The sequence below is a fragment of the Panulirus ornatus genome, chromosome 22, assembly GCF_036320965.1.
Source record: "Panulirus ornatus isolate Po-2019 chromosome 22, ASM3632096v1, whole genome shotgun sequence".
Taxonomy (NCBI): Eukaryota; Metazoa; Arthropoda; class Malacostraca; order Decapoda; family Palinuridae; genus Panulirus; species Panulirus ornatus.
This window is the reverse complement of record NC_092245.1, coordinates 23,590,859-23,604,127: the sequence shown is the minus strand read 5'-3', so window position 1 is coordinate 23,604,127 and position 13,269 is coordinate 23,590,859. Positions and strand designations below refer to the sequence as shown.

The following is a 13,269-nucleotide window of genomic DNA, read 5'->3' as shown; positions in this document are numbered from 1 at the left end:
TCAGTCACCAGCTTCTGCAGTTTCTCACATGAATCAGCCACCAGCGCTGTATCATCAGCGAACAACAGCTGACTCACTTCCCACGCTCTCTCATCCACAACAGACTACATACTTGCTCCTCTTTCCAAAACTCTTGCATTCACCTCCCTAACAACCCCATCCATAAACAAATTAAACAACCACGGAGACATCACACACCCTTGTGTGTATATTAATGGATTGGACATTCTTTGTCTGTTTCCTGGAGCTGATTCAGTAAACAGTAGTTAAGTATAATGAAAAAAAAAATTAGTGGCTGGGCCATTTGTCTGACTCCTGGTGCTACTTCGCTGACTCGGGAATCAGCAATCGAATATAATAAAGTATACATTCCTTTCTTAACTACTGGGGAAATGAAACAGTAAGTTCCCAAGTGCTATTTCATTGTGGGAAGTACAAGAAAGAAATATAACAGTCAGTTGATATACAACAAGAAGACCTAGCTAGGACACCATTTGGTACACAAATGTCTACCTGAATGGAGGTAAGGTGCATTCACGTCTGGCAACTGTTTACAAATTTTACCAACAGTAAAGCTATCCAATTTGTATAAACTGTAACTAACATTATTACAATTCTTTGTATATTTGATAATAGAATATTCAATGATATTTCTTGTTTTACCAGGGTTAATGTCAGTAACCAAGATGGCATTACTCCAGATCCATAAATGCCACATACAAATTCATATGTTTTCCTAAGTATTTCTTGCATTCCTTCAAAGCAAACTACTGATTCACACATCCTCTACCCTTTCTGAAATGATGCTGGTCCTCCCCATTCTGATGCTCTGTACATGCCCTCACCCTCTCACTCGATACCCTCCCATGCAATTTCCCAGAAATACTCGACAAACAAATGCCTCTGCAGTTTGAATACTCGCCTTTTCCCCCTTTGCCTTTGTTCACTGGCACTATGCATGCATTCTGCCAGTCCTTAGGCACTTCACCATGATCCATACATACATTAGATATCCTTACTAACCAATCAAGAACACAGTCACCCCCTTTCTTGATAAATTCAGCTGCAAAATGATTAAGAAACATTCTTCAAAAAGTGCTTTGCCATAAGTGATGAAATTACGAGATATATCTTTTATGCTTACTGTTTCAGATGCTGCTCAGAAGTGTCATTGTAGACTACCAAGATTAAAAGAAAATGATGGGATAACTACTTATCAAGTTGTTAAGTTTAGAGCAACTAAAACTTTAAACAAGCATTAGTGTGCTTTGTTTTTTGTTGTTGCTATGAAGACTGCTTCAGCTGCTCTCCAAGAATAATTCACTTTAATCATTTATATTGCAAGGAATTGCAGGCTCTTCAAGCAACACACTTAAACTTATCATCATCTCCACTGAGAAATGAATTTGTGCACTTGGATTATTGTTTGCTGTGAAATATTCTCATTTGTGTCTGAACATTTTTGATTTATAGACAAAAAGTTCAGGGTGCTTCTAAGAGAAATGATGTGCAATGGTTTAACAGATTGTTATTTCAAGTTGTGGAAAGAAGGTTCCAGTTAATTAGTCATATCAATATTTCTCTCAAAAAGTTTACTTTTCATAGTTTATGCTTGACTGTTTGTTATGCTATCATATATTGCTTGATTGTAACTGAAGACATTGAACCAGAGATATAGCTGGAAACAATCATTTTGTTACAAGTAATTACTTCACCAGAGAGCTTTATTTGGGATTCTTTTTATATACATATAATGTAAAGATTTTAGAAGAATATTCATAAGAGGGACCCTCAGGATCCATAAGCTGAATCCTTCATTAAAGAAGGTTTGAATGCAAGGAGTATGGGACACCATATGTTCAGAAAGGTAATCTTAATCTACACACACAAGTAAGAAAACCTTTGAATGAGAGACTTGTGGGACACTACAGTACTGTATAGTGAAAGATAGTTTTAACTAGCAGGAGGGAATACTTAGGTGCAAGAATAGCTGGACACTATTCTCACACAAAAATAACCTTAGTGTGCACAAAGTAGTTCATACTGGTGAGAAAAATTTTGAATGTGAAGGTTGTAAGAAAATATTTACACAGAAGGGCAGCCTTGACATGCATTGTTGTTCACACCAAGGAAATGCTTGAATGTAAGGATTTTGGAAAATTATTCACATAAAAGTTTTCTTGGTATTCACCAAGTTATTCTCATAGGTGAGAAAAAGATTGAATGTGAGGATAGTGGGAAGCAGTTTATAGTGAAAGACAACCTAAACATGCAAAAAGGTACTCAAATGCTTGAAAAAAGTTTGAATTTGAGGACTGTAGGAGACTGTTCAGAGAAGGCCAACTTTAACTTGCACAAAGTTATTCACATTGGTGAGAAAAAGACTGAAAATGAGGATTGTGGAAAACTATTTGCACAAAAGATAACCCTGAATGTTCAAAAGGGTATTCACACAAGTAAGAAAAAGTTTGAATGAGGATAGTGGCAAAAGATTCATTTTGAATGACACCCTAAACATGCTCAAAGGTATTCACACTGATGAGAACAAGGTTGAACAGTTAGATTGTGGGAAAATATTGCCAGTGCAGGGCAGTCTTGATGTGTACAAAGTTACTCACACAGGTAAGAAAAAGTTTAGATATAAGGATTGCTGGAAACAGTGCTCAATGAAGGGCAGCCTTAAAGTTTACAAAGATGAAGAAAAATTTGAAGGTGAGGATAGTGGAAAACTATTCACACAGAAGGGCAACCTTAGCATTCAAAAAGTCAACTACATAGATAAGAAAACATTTGAATGTGAGGATTGTGGGAAACAATACTCTACAAAGGGCAGCCTTAAAGTTCACAAAGTTATTCATACAGGTGAGAAAAACTTTGAATGTGAGGATTGTGGAAAACGATTTACATATAAGGGTAACCTCAATGTGCACAAACGTATTCACACACATGAGAATAAGTTTGAATATGAGAATTGTGAAAGACTTCTCTCAAAGAAGGGCAAGCTCAACATGCACAAAGTTATTCATGCTGGTGAGAAAACGTTAGAAGGCAAGGATCATGAGAAGGGTAACCTTGATATACACGAAGTTATCCACAAAGGTGAGAAAGAATTTAGATGTGAGGATTGTGGGAAACTATACTCAACAAAGGGCAGCCTTAAAGTTCACAAAGTTATTCATACAGGTGAGAAAAACTTTGAATGTGAGGACTGTGGAAAACGATTTACATATAAGGGTAACCTCAATGTGCACAAACGTATTCACACGCATGAGAATAAGTTTGAATATGAGAATTGTGAAAGACTTCTCTCAAAGAAGGGAAAGCTTAACATGCATGAAGTTATTTATGCTCATGAGAAAACATTTGAAGGCAAGGATCATGGGAAGGGTAACCTTAACATGCATGAAGTTATCCATGTAGGTGGGAAAGAATTTAAATGTGAGGATTGTGGGAAACTATACTCAACAAAGAGCAGCCTTAAGGTTCACAAAGTTATTCATACAGGTGAGAAAAACTTTGAATGTGAGGATTGTGGGAAACGATTCACATATAAAGGTAACCTCACTGTGCACAAACGTACTCACACACATGAGAAGTTTGAATGTGAGGACTGTGGGAAAAAATTCACATATAAGGGTAACCTCAATGTGCACAAACGTATTCACGCACCAGAGAATATTTTTGAATGTGAGAATTGTGGGAATCGATTCTCAAATAAGGGCAACCTTAACATGCACAAAGTTATTCACACAGATGAGAAAAAGTTCAAGTGTGAGGATTGTGGGAAACTATTCATAACAAAGGGCAGCCTTGACTTTCACAAAGCTGTTCATATAGGTGAGAAAACGTTTGAGTGTGAGGATTGTGGGAAACGATTCACATATGAGGGCAACCTCAAAATGCACAAGCTTATTCACATACGTGAGAAAAAGTTTGAATTTGAGAATTGCGGGAAACTATTCACACACTAGGGCAACCTTAACATCCACAAGTTTACTTACATTGGTGAGAAAAAGTTTAGATGTGAGGATTCTGGAAAACTGTTCATACGGTTGATTGCCTTTGAGCTTAACAAACTTATTCACGTAAGTTAGAAAAAGATTGTATCTTAGGATGGTGAGAAATAGTTCCTATTGAAAGATATGTTTAACATGTACAAAAGTGTTCACATAGGTGAGAAAGTTTGAATGCAAGGATTGTAGGAAAGGATTTATGCAGAAGGGCAACCTTAACATGCACAAACTTGTTCTTACATTTGAGAAAGGGTATAAATGTGAAAATAGTGGGAAATGCCATTAAGTTTCTCATATATGTTCACATAGGTGAGAAAAAATTGTATATGAGAATTGTGGGAAAATATCTCGCTTTGAATACAACCTTAACATACACAAAGATATTCATTCAGAACCAAAAGATTTTGAATGTAAGGATTGTGGGAGAAGATTTACACAGAAGGTTAAATGCAAAGTGTTATTCATATGGATTTGAAAAATTTTGTGTGAGAATCATCTTTAATGTTTACAATCGTATCCACACATGAGAAATTGTTTGAATGGTTAGATAGTGGGGAACTATTCATTTTGAAAGACAACCTCAATATGCATAAAGATATTGACAGTGGTGAGAAAGTCTGATTGTGAGGATAGTGAAAACTAATTGTTAATGAGAGACAACCTTAATTTGCACAATTATCCACACAGATGAGAAGATTGAATGTAAAGATTGAGGAAACAGTTCACGGAGAGGGCAGCCTTAACATGCACAGTCATTCATAAATGTGAAAAAAGTGTAAGGATTATGAGAAATTATTCCCATTGAAGGGCAGCCTTTACTTGCATTAAGTTATTCACACAGTGAGAAAAAGTTTAAATAGGATTTTGGGGAAATTATTTCCAGAGAAGGGCAACCTTAATATGCTTAAAGGCATTCGCAAAACTGAGAGAAGGTTTGTGAATGATGATTATGGGAAATAATTTGCACAAAGCTATTCACACAGAAAAAGATTTAAATGTTAGGATTGTGGGAAAAATTCATATGAGCCATCTTGCAATGCACAAGTGTATTCATTCTGGTGAGGAAATGTTTGATTGCACAGATTTTGGAAACTTTTATGTTGTAAAGGCAGTCTCATCATGCACACAAGTATTTATTCATGTTCATAAATGAATGAATCTGAGGATTGTGGGCAACTTCCTTTGCAATTTTTTCTTTATAACCATAGTTACACATGGGGAAAGTTGTAAATTTGAAAAATTATGAAACTGTCTGAATACAGTCAGGTAATTTGTAGAGGACAAACAGGTGCCTAGCTTGAAAACTATTTAGAAGCAGGAGTGTCAAAGTGGCTTCGATAAATTTGTCTGTGACTGGAGATTTTCATATACATTTATGTAGAGATCTTCTGATCCAAAGTTAATCTTCACTACATATGTGCCATTATGAATAGGTTGCCATTCTTTAAAGTTTTATATTATATGATATCATTATATATATGATTTGAATGCAAAGGTGAGTAATGTGGCAGTTGAGGGAATGATTGGTGTGCATGGGGTGTTCAGTGTTGTAAATGGAAATGGTGAAGAGCTTGTGGATTTGTGTGCTGAAAAAGGACTAGTGATTGGGAATACCTTCTTTGAAAGGAGAGACATACATAAGTACACGTATGTAAGTAGGAAAGATGGCCAGAGAGCGTTATTGGATTACGTGTTGATTGATAGGCGCGTGAAAGAGAGACTTTTGGATGTTAATGTGCTGAGAGGTTCATCTGGAGGGATGTCTGATTATTATCTTGTGGAGGCGAAGGTGAAAATTTGTAGAGGTTTTCAGAAAAGAAGAGAGAATATTGGGGTGAAGAGAGTGGTCAGAGTAAGTGAGCTTGGGAAGGAGACTTGTGTGAGGAAGTACCAAGAGAGACAGTGCAAAATGGAAAAAGGTGAGAGCAAAGGACATAAGGGGAGTAGAGGAGGAATGGTATGTATTTAGGGAAGCAGTGATGGCTTGCGTAAAAGATGCTTGTGGCATGAGAAGCATGGGAGGTGGGCAGATTAGAATAGGTAGAGTGCTGATATGAAGAAGTAAGATTATCAATGAAAGAGAAGAGAGAGGGATTTGGATGATTTTTGCTGGGAAATAGTGCAAATGAGTGGGAGATGTATAAAAGAAAGAGGCAGGAGATCAAGAGAAAGGTGCAGGAGGTGAAAAAGAAGGTAAATGAGAGTTGGGGTGAGGGAGTATCATTAAATTTTAGGGAGAATAAAAAGATGTTTTGGAAGGAGGTAAATAAAGTGCAGAAGACAAAAGAACAAATGGGAACATCGGTGAAGGGGGTTAATGGGGAGGTCGGTGAAGGGGGTTAATGGGGAGATAATAACAAATAGTGATGATGTGAGAAGGAGATGCAGTGAATATTTTGAAGGTTTGTTTAATGTGTTAGATGATAGAGTTGTAGATATAGGGTGTTTTGGTTGAGGTGGTGTATGAAGTGAGAGGGTTAGGGAGAATGATTTGGTAAACAGAAAAGAGTTAGTGAAAGCTTTGCGGAAGAAGAAAGCTGGCAAGGTGGCGGGTTTACATGGTATTGCGGTGGAATTTATTAAAAAAGAGGATGACTATGTTGTTGACTGGTTGGTGAGGATATTCACTTTATGTATGGTTCATGGTGAGGTGCCTGAGGATTGGCGGAATGCATGCATAGTGCCATTGTACAAAGCAAAGGGGATGAAGGTGAGTGTTTAAATTACAGCGGTATGAATTTGTTGAGTAATCCATGGAAATTATATAGGAGGGTATTGATTGAGAGGGTGAAGTCATGTACAGAGCATCAGATTGGGGAAGAGCAGTGTGGCTTCAGAAGTGGTAGAGGATGTGTGGATCAGGTGTTTGCTTTGAAAAATGTATGAGGGAAATACTCACAAAAACAAATGGATTTATATGAAGCATTTATGGATCTGGAGAAGGTATATGATAGAGTTGATAGAGATGCTCTGTGGAAGGTATTAAGAGTATATGCTTTGGGAGGCAAGTTGCTGGAAGCGATGAAAAGTTTTTATAGAGGATGTAAGGCATGTGTATGAGTAGGAAGAGAGGAAAGTGATTGGTTCTCATTGAATGTCAGTTTGCGGCAGGGGTGCATGATGTCTCCATGGTTGTTTAATTTGTTTATGGATGGGGTTGTTAGGGAGGTCAATGCAAGAGTTTTGGAGAGAGGGGCAAGTATGTAGTCTCTTGTAGGTGAGAGGGCTTGGGAAGTGAGTCAGTTGTTGTTCGCTGATGGTACAATGCTGGTGGCTGATTCGTGTGAGAAACTGCAGAAGCTGGTGACTGAGTTTGGTAAAGTGTGTGAAAGAAGAAAGCTGAGAGTAAATGTGAATAAGAGCAAGGTTATTAGGTACAGTAGGGATGAGGGACAAGTCAGTTGGGAGGTAAGTTTGAATGGGGAAAAACTGTAGGAAGTGAAGTGTTTTAGATATCTGGGAGTGGATTTGGCAGGGGATGGAACCATGGAAACGGAAGTGAGTCACAGGTTGGGGGAGGGGGTGAAAGTGATGGGGGCATTGAAACATGTGTTGAAGGCGAGAATATTATCTCTCAAATCAAAAATGGGTATGTTTGAAGGAATAGTGGTTCTAGCAATGTTATATGGTTGAGAGGTGTGGGCTATAGATAGGGTTGTTTGAAGGAGGGTAGATTTGTTGAAATGAGATGTTTGAGGACAATATGTGGTGTGAGGTGGTTTTATCGAGTAAGTAATGAAAGGGTAAGAGAGATGTGTGGTAATAAAAAGAGTGTGGTTGAGACAGCAGAAGAGGTTATATTGAAATGGTTTGGTCACATGGAGAGAATGAGTGAGGAAAGATTGACAAATAGGATATATGTGTCAGAGGTGGAGGGAACAAGGAGAATTGGGAGACTAAATTTGAGGTGGAAAGATGGAGTGAAAAAGATTTTGAGTGATCTGGGCCTGAACATGCAGGAGGGTGAAAGGTGTGCAAGGAATAGAGTGACATGGAACGATGCCATATACTGGGGTCAACGTGCTGTCAATGTATTGAATCAGGGCATGAGAAGCATCTGGGGTAAACCATGGAAAGTTTTGTTGGGCCTTGATGTGGAAAGGGAGCTGTGCTTTCGGTGCATTATACATGACAGCTAGAGACTGAGTGTGAACGAATATGGCCTTTGTTGTCTTTTCCTAGCACTACCTCGTGTGCTGCGGGGGTTGGCATTTAAGTGTGGCAGGGTAGCAGCGGGAATGAATAAAGGCAGCAAGTATGAATTGTGTACATTTGTATATATGTATATGTCTTTGTGTGTTTATATATGTATACGTTGAAATGTATAGGTATGTATATGTGCACATGTGGATGTATATATATTTATATTTATTATACTTTGTTGCTGTGTCCCGCATTAGGGACATAGCACAAGGAAACAGATGAAAGAATGGCCCAACCAACCCATATACACATGCATATGCATACATGTTCACACATGCACATGTACATTTCAACATATACATGTATATACATACACAGACATATACATATATACACATGTACATAATTCATACTTGCTGCCTATATTCATTTTCGCCACCAACCCAGCTCACATGAAATGACAACCCCCTACCCCCCCCCGCATGCTCGCGAGGTAGCGCTACGAAAAGACAACAAAGGCCACATTCGTTCTCACTCGGTCTCTAGTTGTCATGTATAATGCACTGAAAACACAGCTCCCTTTTCACATCCAGGCCCCATATATATATATATATATTTTTTTTTTTTTAAACTATTCGCCATTTCCCGCATTAGCGAGGTAGCGTTAAGAACAGAGGACTGGGCCTTTGAGGGAATACCCTCACCTGGCCCAATTCTCTGTTCCTTCTTTTGGAAAATTAAAAAAAAAACGAGAGGGGAGGATTTCCAGCCCCCCGCTCCCTCCCCTTTTAGTCGCCTTCTACAACACACAGGGAATACGTGGGAAGTATTCTTAATCCCCTATCCCCAGGGATATATATATATATATATATATATATATATATATATATATATATATATATATATATATATATATATATATATTCCGCAAAGCTTTTACTACCTCTTCTCTGTTTACCAAATCATTTTCCCTAACCCTCTCACTTTGCACACCACCTCGACCAAAACACCCTATATCTGCCACTCTGTCATCAGACACATTCAACAAACCTTCAAAATACTCATTCCATCTCCTTCTCACATCACCGCTACTTGTTATCACCTCCCCATTTACGCCCTTCACTGAAGTTCCCATTTGCTCCCTTGTCTTACGCACCCTATTTACCTCCTTCCAGAACATCTTTTTATTCTCCCTAAAATTTACTGATAGTCTCTCACCCCAACTCTCATTTGCCCTTTTTTTCACCTCTTGCACCTTTCTCTTGACCTCCTGTCTCTTTCTTTTATACTTCTCCCACTCAATTGCATTTTTTCCCTGCAAAAATCGTCCAAATGCCTCTCTCTTCTCTTTCACTAATACTCTTACTTCTTCATCCCACCACTCACTACCCTTTCTAAACAGCCCACCTCCCACTCTTCTCATGCCACAAGCATCTTTTGCGCAATCCATCACTGATTCCCTAAATACATCCCATTCCTCCCCCACTCCCCTTACTTCCATTGTTCTCACCTTTTTCCATTCTGTACACAGTCTCTCCTGGTACTTCCCCACACAGGTCTCCTTCCCAAGCTCACTCACTCTCACCACCTTCTTCACCCCAACATTCACTCCTCTTTTCTGAAAACCCATACTAATCTTCACCTTAGCCTCCTCAAGATAATGATCAGACATCCCTCCAGTTGCACCTCTCAGCACATTAACATCCAAAAGTCTCTCTTTTGCACGCCTGTCAATTAACACGTAATCCAATAACACTCTCTGGCCATCTCTCCTACTTACATAAGTATACTTATGTATATCTCGCTTTTTAAACCAGGTATTCCCAATCATCAGTCCTTTTTCAGCACATAAATCTACAAGCTCTTCACCATTTCCATTTACAACACTGAACACCCCATGCATACCAATTATTCCCTCAACTGCCACATTACTCACCTTTGCATTCAAATCACCCATCACTATAACCCGGTCTCGTGCATCAAAACCGCTAACACACTCATTCAGCTGCTCCCAAAACACTTGCCTCTCGTGATCTTTCTTCTCATGCCCAGGTGCATATGCACCAATAATCACCCACCTCTCTCCATCAACTTTCAATTTTACCCATATTAATCGAGAATTTACTTTCTTACATTCTATCACATACTCCCACAACTCCTGTTTCAGGAGTATTGCTACTCCTTCCCTTGCTCTTGTCCTCTCACTAACCCCTGACTTCACTCCCCAGACATTTCCAAACCACTCTTCCCCTTTACCCTTGAGCTTCGTTTCACTCAGAGCCAAAACATCCAGGTTCCTTTCCTCAAACATACTACCTATCTCTCCTTTTTTCACATCTTAGTTACATCCACACACATTTAGGCACCCCACTCTGAGCCTTCGAGGAGGATGATCACTCACCGCGTGACTCCTTCTTCTGTTTCCCATTTTAGAAAGTTAATACAAGGAGGGGAGGATTTCCGGCCCCCCGCTCCCGTCCCCTCTAGGCAGCAGGTTTGGATGGTATTGCAGTGGAATTTATTAAAAAGTGGGGTGACTGTATTGTTGACTGGTTGGTAAGGTTATTTAATGTATGTATGACTCATGGTGAGGTGCCTGAGGATTGGCGGAATGCGTGCATAGTGCCATTGTACAAAGGCAAAGGGGATAAGAGTGAGTGCTCAAATTACAGAGGTATAAGTTTGTTGAGTATTCCTGGTAAATTATATGGGAGGGTATTGATTGAGAGGGTGAAGGCATGTACAGAGCATCAGATTGGGGAAGAGCAGTGCGGTTTCAGAAGTGGTAGAGGATGTGTGGATCAGGTGTTTGCTTTGAAGAATGTATGTGAGAAATACTTAGAAAAGCAAATGGATTTGTATGTAGCATTTATGGATCTGGAGAAGGCATATGATAGAGTTGATAGAGATGCTCTGTGGAAGGTATTAAGAATATATGGTGTGGGAGGCAAGTTGTTAGAAGCAGTGAAAAGTTTTTATCGAGGATGTAAGGCATGTGTACATGTAGGAAGAGAGGAAAGTGATTGGTTCTCAGTGAATGTAGGTTTGCGGCAGGGGTGTGTGATGTCTCCATGGTTGTTTAATTTGTTTATGGATGGGGTTGTTAGGGAGGTAAATGCAAGAGTCCTGGAAAGAGGGGCAAGTATGAAGTCTGTTGGGGATGAGAGAGCTTGGGAAGTGAGTCAGTTGTTGTTCGCTGATGATACAGCGCTGGTGGCTGATTCATGTGAGAAACTGCAGAAGCTGGTGACTGAGTTTGGTAAAGTGTGTGGAAGAAGAAAGTTAAGAGTAAATGTGAATAAGAGCAAGGTTATTAGGTACAGTAGGGGTGAGGGTCAAGTCAATTGGGAGGTGAGTTTGAATGGAGAAAAACTGGAGGAAGTGAAGTGTTTTAGATATCTGGGAGTGGATCTGTCAGCGGATGGAACCATGGAAGCGGAAGTGGATCATAGGGTGGGGGAGGGGGCGAAAATTCTGGGAGCCTTGAAAAATGTGTGGAAGTCGAGAACATTATCTTGGAAAGCAAAAATGGGTATGTTTAAAGGAATAGTGGTTCCAACAATGTTGTATGGTTGCGAGGCGTGGGCTATGGATAGAGATGTGCGCAGGAGGATGGATGTGCTGGAAATGAGATGTTTGAGGACAATGTGTGGTGTGAGGTGGTTTGATCGAGTAAGTAACGTAAGGGTAAGAGAGATGTGTGGAAATAAAAAGAGCGTGGTTGAGAGACCAGAAGAGGGTGTTTTGAAATGGTTTGGGCACATGGAGAGAATGAGTGAGGAAAGATTGACCAAGAGGATATATGTGTCGGAGGTGGAGGGAACGAGGAGAAGAGGGAGACCAAATTGGAGGTGGAAAGATGGAGTGAAAAAGATTTTGTGTGATCGGGGCCTGAACATGCAGGAGGGTGAAAGGAGGGCAAGGAATAGAGTGAATTGGAGCGATGTGGTATACCGGGGTTGACGTGCTGTCAGTGGATTGAATCAAGGCATGTGAAGCGTCTGGGGTAAACCATGGAAAGCTGTGTAGGTATGTATATTTGCGTGTGTGGACGTATGTACATGTGTATGGGGGGGGGTTGGGCCATTTCTTTCGTCTGTTTCCTTGCGCTACCTCGCAAACGCGGGAGACAGCGACAAAGTATAGAAAAAAAAAAAAAAATATATATATATATATATTGAATTACGTGTTAATTGATAGGCGCGCGAGAGAGACTTTTGGATGTTTATATGCTGAGGTGCAACTGGAGGGATGTCTGATCATTATCTTGTGGAGGCGAAGGTGAAGATTTGTAGGGGTTTTCAGAAAAGAAGAGAGAATGTTGGGGTGAAGAGAGTGGTGAGAGTAAGTGAGCTTGGGAAGGAGACTTGAGGAAGTACCAGGAGAGACTGAGTACAGAATGGAAAAAGGTGAGAACAAAGGAGGTAAGGGGAGTGGGGGGTTGGAATGGGATGTATTTAGGGAAGCAGTGATGGCTTGCGCAAAAGGTGCTTGTGGCATGAGAAGCGTGGAAGGTGGGTTGATTAGAAAGGGTAGCGAGTGGTGGGATGAAGATGTAAGATTATTAGTGAAAGAGAAGAGAGAGGCATTTGGACGATTTTTGCAGGGAAAAAATGCAATTGAGTGGGAGATGTATAAAAGAAAGAGACAGGAGGTCAAGAGAAAGGTGCAAGAGGTGAAAAAGAGGGCAAATGAGAGTTAGGGTGAGAGAGTATCATTAGATTTTAGGGAGAATAAAAAGATGTTCTGGAAGGAGGTAAATAAAGTGCATAAAACAAGGGAGCAAATGGGAACTTCAGTGAAGGGTACTAATGGGGAGGTGATAACAAGTGGTGGTGATGTGAGAAGGAGATGGAGTGAGTATTTTGAAGGTTTGTTGAATGTGTTTGATGTTAGAGTGGCAGATATGGGGTGTTTTGGTCGAGGTGGTGTGCAAAGTGAGAGGGTTAGGGAAAATGATTTGGTAAACAGAGAAGAGGTAGTAAAAGCTTTGCGGAAGATGAAAGCCGGCAAGGCAGCAGGTTTGGATGGTATTGCAGTGGAATTGATTAAAAAAGTGGGTGACTGTATTGTTGACTGGTTGGTAAGGTTATTTAATGTATGTATGATTCAT

The 13,269-nt window shown here is 39.8% G+C and overlaps 1 protein-coding gene across 1 annotated transcript in view; it reads left to right on the top strand.

Moving 5' to 3' along the window:
* LOC139756632 (uncharacterized) overlaps positions 1-8,991 on the top strand; it is a 62,901-nt gene extending 53,910 nt beyond the window's left edge. The window contains exon 3 of the mRNA XM_071676303.1: positions 1,153-8,991. Coding sequence (XP_071532404.1) covers positions 2,433-3,971 — 1,539 coding nt within the window. The 5' untranslated portion in view covers positions 1,153-2,432 and the 3' untranslated portion in view covers positions 3,972-8,991. The remainder of the gene's footprint in view (positions 1-1,152) is intronic.
* Positions 8,992-13,269: the final 4,278 nt, after the last annotated feature.